At 40.8% G+C, this 12,216-nt stretch overlaps 1 protein-coding gene across 3 annotated transcripts in view; it reads left to right on the top strand.

Annotated features, from left to right (window-relative positions):
- ARFGEF1 (ADP ribosylation factor guanine nucleotide exchange factor 1) overlaps positions 1-12,216 on the top strand; it is a 179,699-nt gene that overhangs the window by 137,928 nt on the left and 29,555 nt on the right. For all 3 annotated transcript variants that reach the window (XM_030553237.1, XM_030553238.1, XM_030553239.1), the window contains 6 exons: positions 5,326-5,416; positions 6,603-6,643; positions 6,734-6,903; positions 8,790-8,941; positions 9,111-9,283; positions 11,365-11,525. In XM_030553237.1, coding sequence (XP_030409097.1) covers positions 5,326-5,416; positions 6,603-6,643; positions 6,734-6,903; positions 8,790-8,941; positions 9,111-9,283; positions 11,365-11,525 — 788 coding nt within the window. The remainder of the gene's footprint in view (positions 1-5,325; positions 5,417-6,602; positions 6,644-6,733; positions 6,904-8,789; positions 8,942-9,110; positions 9,284-11,364; positions 11,526-12,216) is intronic.

Below are 12,216 nucleotides of genomic sequence, written 5' to 3'. Positions count from 1 at the left end.
CATGGCCTATGACCTGTCCATGATTTATACCATAAATATCCCTGATTGAATTTTAGGTGGGGGAGGGAGGGAGCCCGCGACACCAGCTGCATGGGTGGGAGGACGGGGGCAACAGATGACCCCTATCAGCCTTCCTAGTGGAATAAGTGATAAAAGATTTAGATTTAGGAAAAGAAGTTTAAAAGTAAACAAACTGAAAATATTCTGCCATATCCTTGGAGAAAAGTTGGGACTTCTAAGTGCTCTTAATCCCATGCATGAGAACTCAGAAATAAGATACAGTAGAGATTCTCAGTCTTCCTTATCTGTGGATGAGTGCAGAATGAATTCGCAAGTTGGAGTAATGTGTTTCTCGTCTAAGAAAAGTTTCTCCCTTCTAGGTGAGAATTATGGTAACCCACAAAAAAGTCTAAAATTAAGAATTGCACCACAGTATCCATGTATGGACATGTGTGGTTTTTTTAATTAATAAATCCTAGAGGTTTAACAGTTCTTTGTTTTCCCTCAACATTTCCTTTATGAAAGGAGAACATCCCCAAGGCAAGTGGTTCTGACAAGAATCAACTAGAAGAATTTTTCTGTAGGCTGACCTCTTCCCTCCAGCCCAACACGTTTTGAACTGAACCTCATTCTTGCAAATACCAGAGGCAAACTCCAGAGGCAAATACCCCTTTTCCTCTTGTGACAGAATCTCTGTATCTTGCTATGCAAACAGAGTGGCAGTTAAGTGTTCCTGCCCTATCCATTAGTGTCCTGATTTGTAACGCGTATTTTGGGGCAACAGTAGGCAAAACCTTTTTTCTCTCTCTGTCTCTTTCCCTTTGTCCTTTAGGGGGAGAAAGATGACAAATTTCTGGTGCTTTGTTTGTCAAGTGGGACCATCCACTGAGATTTCTCTTCATGTTCCTCTTTTCCCATCATGGCAGTCCAGGTCAAATGGAGTAAACAGATCACCTCCTGGGTTTTCTGTCTGTGAAAAGGCCTCCTGATTGAGGAGAGTTCTGCTCTGAATAAATTTCTTTTTGCATGGACCTGTTCAGCTTCTTGAGGTCTAGAACAGCCCAGACTCTTCCTGATCATTTCCTTACTATGAAGCATATACAGTAGAGCCATAATCACTTTTTCTTCTGAGGGGCAGGTTTTCACTCTCCTAGTTCTGCATGAATACAGACAGGTTCACTATAGGCCATAATTTTTTTCCACAGAAGATCAGTTCAAAAGCTACATCTTATATTAGGTTTCAGAGTAGCAGCTGTGTTAGTCTGTAGCCGAAAAAAGAACAGGAGTACTTAGATAGTAGATTTAAAGGGCCAACCTCTCATTAATCGTTTTCTTACTATAACACCAAAGATCATGGTCTCTTGTATTGCGATCGCACTCTAATCATAGTGGCACATGCAGTGATTCCATCTGCAGACATAGAGAATTGTGTTTCCGCAATCTGTACTATCATATCTCCATTAGTGGAATCAAAGGGCAAAGGTTACGTATGATTTCCACACCTGCATCCTACCAGGCAGTAAAGTAACCAATTCAGGCATTATATTTGGGTCACTTAATGTGTGGCATGGATTTGAAAAGGAACATCCATCTGCCAGAATGAAGTGTTACCAGATTAGCCCAGCTAGCCTTTCCAAGAAAGCCTCCCTTAAATCCATGTCCAGATTGTCAGTTGATGCAACAGAAACATACTGTACATTAATAAACAGGAATGGGAAGCTTGTCCCTTCACAGGGAGGCACTGCGTATCCTTCACCTGGGTGAAACAGGCTCTATCCTTTTTAATCTGTATTCACAAAGACATATTGTCATAACATTTTTCCCAGATCTGGACCTTAGCGTCCAAAATATGGGTGTTAGCATGAAAACCTCCAAGCTTAGTTACCAGCTTGGACCTGATAACGCTGCCACCAGCCAGGGATTTATACAGTGCCTAAGTCACTGTGGTCTCCCCAAAACCTTCCCTGGGGGACCCCAAGACTCAGATTCCTTGAGTCTCACAACAAAGGGGAATAAACCATTTCCCTTCCCCCTCCTCCCCTCCAGGTGTTCCCTCCCTGGGTTCCTGGATAGATATACAGAAGCAAGCTCCGTGAATCTAAACAGAGGGACTCCACCCTCCCTGTTTCCAGTCCTGGAAAACACAAGAACCGAGAGAGCTAATCTCTCCCCCACCCCCCTTCATCCAGAGGGTATGCAAAGTCAGGCTTAGTAAATCTAACACAAAGGGATTTTTCCCCTGACTTCTTCCTCCCACCAATTCCCTGGTGAGCTGCAGACTCAATTTCCTGGAGTCCCCACTAAAGAAAAACTCCAACAGGTCTTAAAAAGAAAGCTTTATATAAAAAGGAAGAAAAGGACATAAAAATGGTCTCTCTGTATTAAGGTGACAAATACAGGGTCATTTGCTTAAAAGAAAAAAATGAATAAACAGCCTTATCCAAAAAGAATACAATTTAACACATTCCAGCAACTACACACATGTAAATACAAAAGAAAACAATATAAACCGTATTGTCTTACTATCTTTGTACTTACAACTTGGAAACAGAAGATTAGAAAACCAGGAGATAGAAAAATCACTCTCATAGCCGAGAGGGCACAAACACAAGACAAAGAACAAGGAACTCACACCCAAAACTTCCCTCCACTCAGATTTGAAAAAGTCTTGTTTCCTGATTGGTCCTCTGGTCAGGTGTTTCAGGTTACTCCTTTCCAGGTGAAAGAGACATTAACCCTTAGCTATCTGTTTATAACACATATATAATGGGAAGGTGACTGGCTCAGCAGGTAAGCAATAAATCAAGTGAAGGGGTTGTGCAAACAAAGTTAATGGGCACATTGAGACTCTCAGAAGGTAAACTCTTTCTATCAAGTTGAACTGCGAAGGTGAGACTGCACTTCTGTTGGAAAAGAGACCTTATAACTTTTGGAATATATGCTGTGCCTCATTCATGGAACTACATTCCATACTCTTTTCCACCTACAATTTATGCCACTAGTTCCATATTAAAAAGGAGAAATCCAACAACAAAGTGCCAGAGGAGGACAGGGTTCTCTGACCTGACAGAGATGTACCTGCTTCTTCATCCAGAGCTTCTTAACAGGTTGCATCTCCTCACTGAGAGACTTCTATAACACCCAAATCCAAGCTAATCAAACCTGAGAGCGTCCATGTTGAAACAGAAAGTTCTGACCAGATCAAGTTCTCAAAGTGGCTGAAACACTTGCAACATCCAGAGAACTGACTACCCTGAAAGGCTACTCTGTAATCTGGAGAAAATACTTCAGTTGATTCACTGGACGTGGCCAGTGACCTAATTCAAAGATTTTTAGAATTCCAGTCCTATAGTTCTTTTGTATCACTAAAGTATGTGCATCTCCAAGTATATGCTCTTTAGAGAGTCACATCCTTAACCTAGGAGGTTCCAAATTTATTGTAGAGATTTTCCCTGGTATTGCTTCCCCACATTTTAAGACTCTGGGAGGCAGCAAAATAAGTCAAGCCACCATCCAAAACTTTCTCCACCATAGGATGTAAACTTGTTTATTTTTAAAGCTTTCTCTACCCCCTTTTGAATCCCTGAGTTGGTTAGTCCCATTGTCACTTAAGCTTTTCATCCAAAATTATTAGAAGCCAAAACTTCTAAACTCTCTCACTGGATCGAGTATTGCATTGCAGAAGCTTATGTACTTGCTTTCAAACCACTTTGAAAAGCATAATATACGCACAACTAGAGCCTCAGCTGAAGGAATTTTGTAAAGCAGCCACCTGGTCTTGAATATCTACCTCGTCACAATTACCACAGCGGACACATCCTTTCAGAGGAAAATAAACCTTAAAGAAATTAGGTGGTCTCAAAATAAACTCTGTTTTTTCCTAAGCAAAACTTGCAATCCTTATTTTCCATATTATTTTCTCACTACTTTTGTTTTTCCCCCATCACTTCATCTGTTTATTGTTTTACTCCTTCCTCTGTGACAGATTGAGGGGAGACCGTTTTGGAAAGAATAGAAAATATTGCTTGGTCATTTTCTTTCTTATGGCCTCTCTCAATCTGGACCTACATCAATTTCACTAATACAAATAAATCACTTAGTTTCTGCAAGCCAGTAAGGGTGATGTACATATTTAAAAAAAAATAGAAAATTAACAATTAATATTCACATAAGAATTTGTTACAACTTCTTGTTCAGTTTTGGAAGAGTGAGGAACCAAGTAGGTAAGCTGTTACAATTGAATTGACTCTACTTTCTTTGCATAGAGGGGAAACCCCCGAGTGACACATTTTTGGGAGACTTAAGAAAAAAACAATAATTTTCTGTTTGCCAGATTCTAAAATTGGAAAAAAATGGCTTTCATTGAATATTCTGCTTTGGGTTCTGGTGCAGTTCAGTCACTCTTGTTCTCCACATGTTGCCCATAATAGTTTAGTCTGCTGTGGGCTGTAATATTTTGTCTAGTTTGAGTTGTTGGGTTAAGTGTGGGGGGTGCTGAGTGTCCTGTGATATACAGGAGGTCAGACTATTATGATCTGGTGTGATCCCTTCTGGCCTTGGAACTCTGACTCTACTCTGCTCCTTTTCCTGATAGATTATTTTAGAACAATTCAACACTCTCTGTGTGTTACAGTGCCTAAGAGTCGTCCTTAATAAGACACCATGGCAATATTAATTCAATGTTTCTGGTTTTTATTGGTTTTGACCAGAATTTTCAGAAAGTTCCCGAAATGTGGATTTAGGAGACTAATTTAGGGGCTGATTTTTAAAAAATCTTAGCCACAGTTTCTAGCTCTCAAAATAAGTATTTTCATTTATTTCTAGTTGTTGTTCTTTGTATTTTATGGTGTTAGGAACATTGCCCTCAGGGATTAGTTTTTCCTCATTCGCATGGAGTAGCCCTTCGCCAATCCTGATAGCTCTGTTCACTTGCTCCTGGTAGAATATGCAAATTCTCTCTCCAGGCACCGGACGCTATTACTAATTATCCAGTTTCAACACCAAAACTTCCAGAAAATACTTCCAAAGATGCAAAAACCAGAAAAGCTAACTTTAAAATCCGATAGGACTCTTCCTGTTTGCATTTTTTGGAAGTATTTTCTGGGAGTTTTGATTCCAACAGAAGTGGAATCTGGAGAGAGAATTCTCTTGAAGCAAGTTTGGGGGAGCAACCCTAACTCAATGAGATGACCAATTTAACAGGTAAGGAAAAAATTGGTCGTCTTCGTAAATACAAATATATTCAATTATTTTGATACTGACATAAATACTTTCCTCTCTGTCCTTCTCTCCCCTCTCTTTTCTTTTTTTAATTGTTCCCTATAGTTGGAGGAAATGTAGACTGGAAGCAGATAGCGAGTATTCAGGAATCCATTGGAGAAACTAGTTCCCAAAGTGTTGTTGTTGCTGTAGACAGGTACAGTATTTAACTTCCTTCCAGTTGGATACCTCATGAACTTTTCACAGTATGTGAATACAGTAGATTCAACTAGTGATAGAAAAAATAAGTAGGTTATTTGACTTCCCAGTAATTACAAAAATGCTATATCTGCATCACCATATTGCAATGTCACAAAGTGCTTGTTTTTGTTTTATTTTGTTTTTGTGTTATTGCACAGTAGGAGTTGCTCATCATAGCAGAAGGTAGAAGGAAGGCAGGGAAAAGAGAAGCAGGATAGTTACAGATAGTTAGTAATAACTGCAGGGGCAAAACTGAGGGAGTGTAAAAGAAGCTGCTATTGCTGTATAAAATGTGATCCATCTTGATTTTCTATATAAATTTAAGAATAAATACTTCAGTTAAAATGTATAGATTTTTGTCTCCTTTATGGAGAGAGAGAGAGAACTACTGACACTAAACACTTTTGCTTCTCTACCCAATTACTGCAAATCTATTCCCCCCTGACTAGTACTCATCTATAAGAATGCTGTCTTTGATATTTATTACCGTTTTAGATTTTCCCTAAAAGTAAAGTGGACTCTTACAGGAGTATGTTGGTTTTTATTTTCAAAACTGCATCAGACAGGAACCTTTCATAAATTTTGCTATTTTATATGGAGAAGTCTGAGGCCCCCAGTATCTAAATAGCTTTCAAAATTGATAGCTTTATTTCAAAGTGATATTCCTTTGAAGGAATGCACGAGTCGCTAGGATTTAGGCATAATACACAAGACTGATGTCAGTTCTGGGTATTTACTGTGACCAAATATTTTGGTCAAAATTATATCATGTGGTATCATTTGTAAATGTTGAATATTGACCCAAATCTTTCTGGCATAATGAAAAGTACTTTCTGATTTATATATTTAAAATGCTGTGTTTCTTGGTATACTTTACCTTCTCTTGAAGTTTGCTGAGGGACAGTAGTTCTAAAATCTTACTAAGTATAATAAACCATGATTCACATTTTTGGTAGAGTTCCAGATTTTGAGAATTTACCTATCAAGTCTTACATGCTTTATTTAAGGCAGTTAGATTTTGTCATAGCCAGAAATCTGTTTGGGCAGTAGCACAGCAGCAAAATAGTTGTGGTATAAATTATTTTTTGTAAAAGAAGCCCCTTTTTAAAATAATAAAGTCTTATAAATTGTGAATTTTTCAGAATATTTACAGGATCTACAAGGCTGGATGGAAATGCTATTGGTAAGTTTTGCCACTTTTTATCTTAATCTACAAAGTAGCCTTCTGATAAAGCTTGGAAAGAATACTAAATGAATTTTGATTGTTTAATAGTGGATTTTGTCCGTTGGCTTTGTGCCGTATCTGTGGATGAACTGCTGTCTGCTACCCATCCTCGAATGTTTAGTCTGCAGAAGATAGTAGAGATTTCTTACTATAACATGGGTCGGATAAGACTACAGTGGTCTAGAATCTGGGAAGTGATTGGAGATCATTTTAATAAGGTATGTTTGCTAATCCTTACACTATTTGAATTGCTCACGCAATCAGAAAATGATTCCTATCTATTTAAAACCCTTGCAAAACTAAATTTGAAAAATTTTACACCTAAATTCAGTTCTAACTGACTATCCTGTAGTATAGATAGAAATAGAACATTAAAGAAGAAAAGGAAAAAAAATACAAAATGTGGGGTAGAAGGGCTAAAGCTATCTATATTGTTCTGTTGAACCCATATTTGGACTGTCTAGTTATTCTCTGTTCACAAGGCTGATATATTCTGTATTAAATGCAAAGGCAGTGGCATAAATTGGCAAACTTGTTAATCATGGTTAGGGCCCTACCAAATTCATGGCCATGAAAAATGCATCATGAACCATGAAAACTCGTGTTTCCCTATGAAATATGGTCTTTGTGTGCTTTTACCCTCTACTTAATAATTTCATGGAGGAGATCATCTTTGTCAAATTGGAGGTCCTGACCCAAAAGGGAGTTGCAGGCGAGTCACAAGGTTATTTTAGGAAGGTTGTGGTATTGCTACCCTTACTTTTGTGCTGCCTTCAGAGCTGGGCGACGGAGAGTGGCATCTATTGGCTGAGTACCCAGCTCTGAAGGCAGCGCTCCACCAGCAGCAGCACAGAAGTAGGGGTGGCAAAACCATACCATACCAGCGCTGAAGATAGAGAGCCACCGTCAGCAGTAGCACAGAAGTAAAGATGGCATGGTATGGTATTGCCAGCCTTACTTCTGCGCTGCTGCCTTCAGAACGGGGTGGCAAAAAGAGTGGCGGCTGCTGACTGAGGACCCAGCTCTGCATGCATCAGCCTAGAAGTAAGGTGGCAATACCATACCGTGCCATCCTTACTTCTGCACTGCTGCTGATGGTCACTCTGCTTTCAGAGCTTGGCTCCCAGCCAGCAGCTGCCGCTCTGCAGCTGCCCGCTCTGCAGCTGCCCACTCTGAAGGCAGTGCCACTGCCAGCAGCAGCACAGAAGTAAGGGTAGCAGTACTGCAACCGCCCTTACAATATGCTTGCGACCCTCCTCCCCCCCCCCGCCCAAATAACCTTGCGATCCCCCTCCCAAGTCCTTTTTGGGTCAGAACACCTACAATTACAACACCGTGAAATTTCAGATTTAAATAGCTGAAATCATGAAATTTACCATTTTTAAAATCCTGTGACTCTGAAATTGACCAAAATAAACAATGACTTTGGTACGGCCCTAATCATGGTATAGACCTAAAGATGGCTGCTGTAGGTGGTAATATGCGGTCATTGGGTGTTGTAAAAAGTGTTTTTTGTGTTTCTTAACTAAGCTTTGGCTCTTTGCAGTGTTGGGTTAATCTGTTGTTCTAAATTAAATGTCTTATTTGTCTTCTGTGTTTTTTAATACACAGGACCTTCGCTAGAACGTGGTATTTTGGATCCATGCGCGGTCCCGCGCTAACACGGGGACTGCGTTACCATGGATTCCAATGAAGATAATTTAAATTTGGGATCCATGTGCGGTCCCGCACTATAAGCAAATTTGCACTATATAAACGCACATTCTAGCAAGGGTCCGCTGTATTATCATTTTGACCAGTGAAGTAGCTCTAATGAGCTCATTTGTTTATCTTTAGAGAGCTCTAAAAGTTGGGATGTGTTCTTCAAAATACAAGTTGGATAGGTTAGGAAGTGAGAAACGTATTTGGTTAAGTACTGAGCCATGCTGCTGGTAGGAATTGATTGAATTAATAATTTTATTTTTAACTTCGTATCTTAAGTTTTACTTCTGAATTTGTGATTTCTGCTCTTCCGTTTCCATCTTCAAATGTAAAGACAATTCAGACTCATTTCTTAAAATGCAGTTTTAATGCGAATGTGTGTTTTCTACTTCTACACTACTAGGTTGGCTGCAATCCTAATGAAGATGTAGCTATTTTTGCAGTAGATTCCTTAAGGCAGTTATCAATGAAATTCTTAGAAAAAGGAGAACTTGCTAATTTCCGATTCCAGAAGGATTTCTTAAGGCCGTTTGAACACATAATGAAGAGAAACAGGTAATTATGCAGTTAACTGATTCCTTGGGAACATAACCAGCAGCTTTTTGAATCCGTTATTTTGTCTGAATTGCTTCTGTAAAATAAAATTGGTCCTTAGAAAAGTTCTGTTTTTTAATCAGTACAGTAGCTTCAGTTACTATTTATTAACATTTTGTTTATAATTTAGGTCTCCTACCATTCGAGACATGGTTGTACGGTGCATAGCACAGATGGTAAACTCTCAAGCTGCCAACATTCGCTCAGGTTGGAAGAATATATTTTCAGTGTTTCATTTGGCCGCATCAGATCAAGATGAAAGTATAGTGGAACTTGCATTTCAAACTACAGGGCACATTGTCAGTAAGTACTGATGCATAATTTACAGATATCACTGCAGGGTATGTGGAAGCAAATGAACAGCTCATTGTTCTTTTCAGTTTGCTCTAATTTTATTATTTGCTTAGCAGAATTCTCCTAAATACATGTTTAAACAACATTTCTCTGTTTGTACTGCTTCTTTAAAAATTTATAGTTCACTGAGAATATATACTTCAAAAAGTAATAAAGTAATATGTTTGTCATTTGTCTTTCTACTCTACACTTAAGTTTTATAATAGAGCTATAAACATTTATTCTAGACTGAAAAGTCAACTATTGAGAGACAATGAATTTTTTAAACAAGTTATACTTTTTTTTCATTTTTGATTGTGAATTTAAAATTTTCAGATGTATTTCTTCAAGTATGTTGCATAATCACATTACCTGCACACCTTCCATTTGTTCTCTGAGTTCTGGCCTAGGGTTCTATCTTAAAAGAAGGAAGTGAGGCAGTTGGGATTGTATGATCTTTTATGATTTTGGCTCCAAGCTTTCAATGCCAAAAGGGATTGCTTGTGCAACTGCAACAGGCAGTCTTTCAAGAAAGTTCTCAAAGCTCTGTAATTCACTGCTCAAGTGTGAATATGTAAAGCCAATACAATTGAACCACAAATATGGGGTGGGGGGAAAAGGCCTACAACTGATTACTGATGCTGTAGTCTGTCCTGGGGGATGCTGTTCAGCTCTTAGTAAAAATGTGTTTAAATATAGATAGTGCTAAATATCAAGCCTTAACTCATTTAATTGTGGGCTTTCATTGCTTTAGAAGACTACATCAGTGAATGGGTGTGAAATTAAAATATACACCTCTACCCCGATTATAACGCGACTCGATAGAACGTGGGTTCACATACAACACGGTAAAGCTCTGACATGCTGTTCTGAGCAGCGTGTTAAGGGTGTTGGGCCAGGCCGGGGCTGAGGGATTTGATAAGGGGCAAAGGGTCTCAGGGGCGCTCAGGGGCTCCCCCCCAGGATCTGTGGGGCAGGAGCTGTGAGGGGGCACTTTTGGGGGCCCCGCAGTCCCAAGTGGCCCGGGGAATTAGTGGGGGGCCGGAAGCAGCCCACTCTGCTTCCATCGCCTCGGCCCCAGCCATGTCGCTTGGGAGACAGGACTTGGGGGAAGGGATTCCCCCTGCACTCACCAGCAGCGGCGGAAGCGGAGCAGCCTGGCCCCATCCCACGTCACTTCACGAGCTCCTAGCAGCAGTGCTCCACTTCCTACGACGACGTGAGTACGGGGGCTGTCCTTTCCCCAACCTCCCCTCACTCACTGGCGGCAGGAAGCGGAGCAGCCCAGCCCCAGCCCCAGCCAGCTCCACTCCGCCAGCTCCCAGCCGTGGTGCTCCACTTCCCACTGCAGGTGAGTGCAGGACCTTTCCCCAGCCGCCCCCTCAGTGACACGGCTGGGGCTGGGGCAAGGAAAGCGGAGCAGGCTGGGGCTGCTTCGCTCTGCTTCCCGCTGCAAGTGAGTGCGGGGGGGAGGCATCCTTTCCCCAACCTCTCTGCACTCACGGACGGCGGGAAGCAGAGCACCGTGGCTGGGAGCGGACAGGCCGGGCTGCTTCGCTTCCCGCCGCTGCTGGTGAGTGGCTATCGGGGTGGATAGGGGTTAGAGCAGTCAGAGGACAGGGGGGTTGGGTAGGGGTTGGGATCCTGGGGGTGATTAGGGATTGGGGTCTGTGGAGGGGGCGGTCAGGGAACAGGGAAGGGGGGGGCAAAGCAAATTTGATATAACACCGTCTCACTTGTAACGTGGTGAGATTTTTTTTGTCTCCCAAGGACAGCATTTTATGGGGTAGAGGTGTATTATAAAAACACAGTGCCCTCTGTATGAATTCTTAACAGAATATTTTTGGTTTTTGTAATAATTACACATTTAACAGAACCAAGCAGCGACACAAATCTGTTCAGCCATTTCTATCGCTTTTGTCTTCACTTTTCCTATGCTATATTCACATCTTGTTCTTTTAAAAATTGTTTTAGGGGACAATCGACATTTTGTTTGAAAATGTTTGAAGGACCCATGTGTTAATTTTACTATATATATGTATTTTTTCCAGCAATTGTATTTGAAAAACACTTCCCAGCCACCATAGATTCTTTCCAGGATGCAGTAAAATGTTTGTCTGAATTTGCATGCAATGCAGCTTTTCCGGACACAAGCATGGAAGCAATCCGCCTCATTCGCCATTGTGCAAAATATGTATCAGACAGACCTCAGGTATAAACCATACTTTTTAAATAATAAGTGTTTAAATTAATAATAATTTCATTACATAAAAATGTGCAGTTGTACCAGCTTTAAAAATTTGGCTTTAAATTCTACAAGGGACTTTAAAGTCCAGGAGAGAGCATGGGCTGCACGTTTGTTTATAAACTTCTTGATGTAGGCTTTGAACAAGTTGCACTTTGTGTTGGTTAATTTTCTTGGGACCTTCAGTGAGAGCTGTTGGGGCTTGGAACTTCTCAGTATCTGTTCCTATGCAGGGAGCACCCTTTGCTAACATACCTTTAGTGCAGGGGTTGGCAACCTTCAGCACGTGGCCCATCAGAGTAAGCTGTGGGAAGCAGTGGGCCACAGGGATGTGCTCACCAGCACTTCCCGCAGCTTCCATTGGCCAGAAACAGCGAACTGCAGCTACGGGCCGTGCCTGTGGACGGTCAACATAAACAAAATGTCTCACGTCCTGCCAGCGGATTACCCTGATGGGCTGCATGCTGAAGGTTGCCAACCCCTGCTATAGTGGCATAGGTATAGGTGTCAATTAAAAAAATTACTATTATCCTCAAAGATGTCTCTATAGGACAGAATAGGAGACTGAGAGGTTAAATTAAAAGTTAAAAATGGTGGCTGAGTAGATCATCCAGGTGTTTCTTGCAAAATGTGTTTTTCATACCTTTTATAAGAATAA

This window comes from Gopherus evgoodei, chromosome 2 (assembly GCF_007399415.2).
Source record: "Gopherus evgoodei ecotype Sinaloan lineage chromosome 2, rGopEvg1_v1.p, whole genome shotgun sequence".
In the NCBI taxonomy this organism is placed as follows: domain Eukaryota; kingdom Metazoa; phylum Chordata; order Testudines; family Testudinidae; genus Gopherus; species Gopherus evgoodei.
Note: the sequence above shows the minus strand (reverse complement) of the source record. Positions and strands in the feature narration are given on the sequence as shown.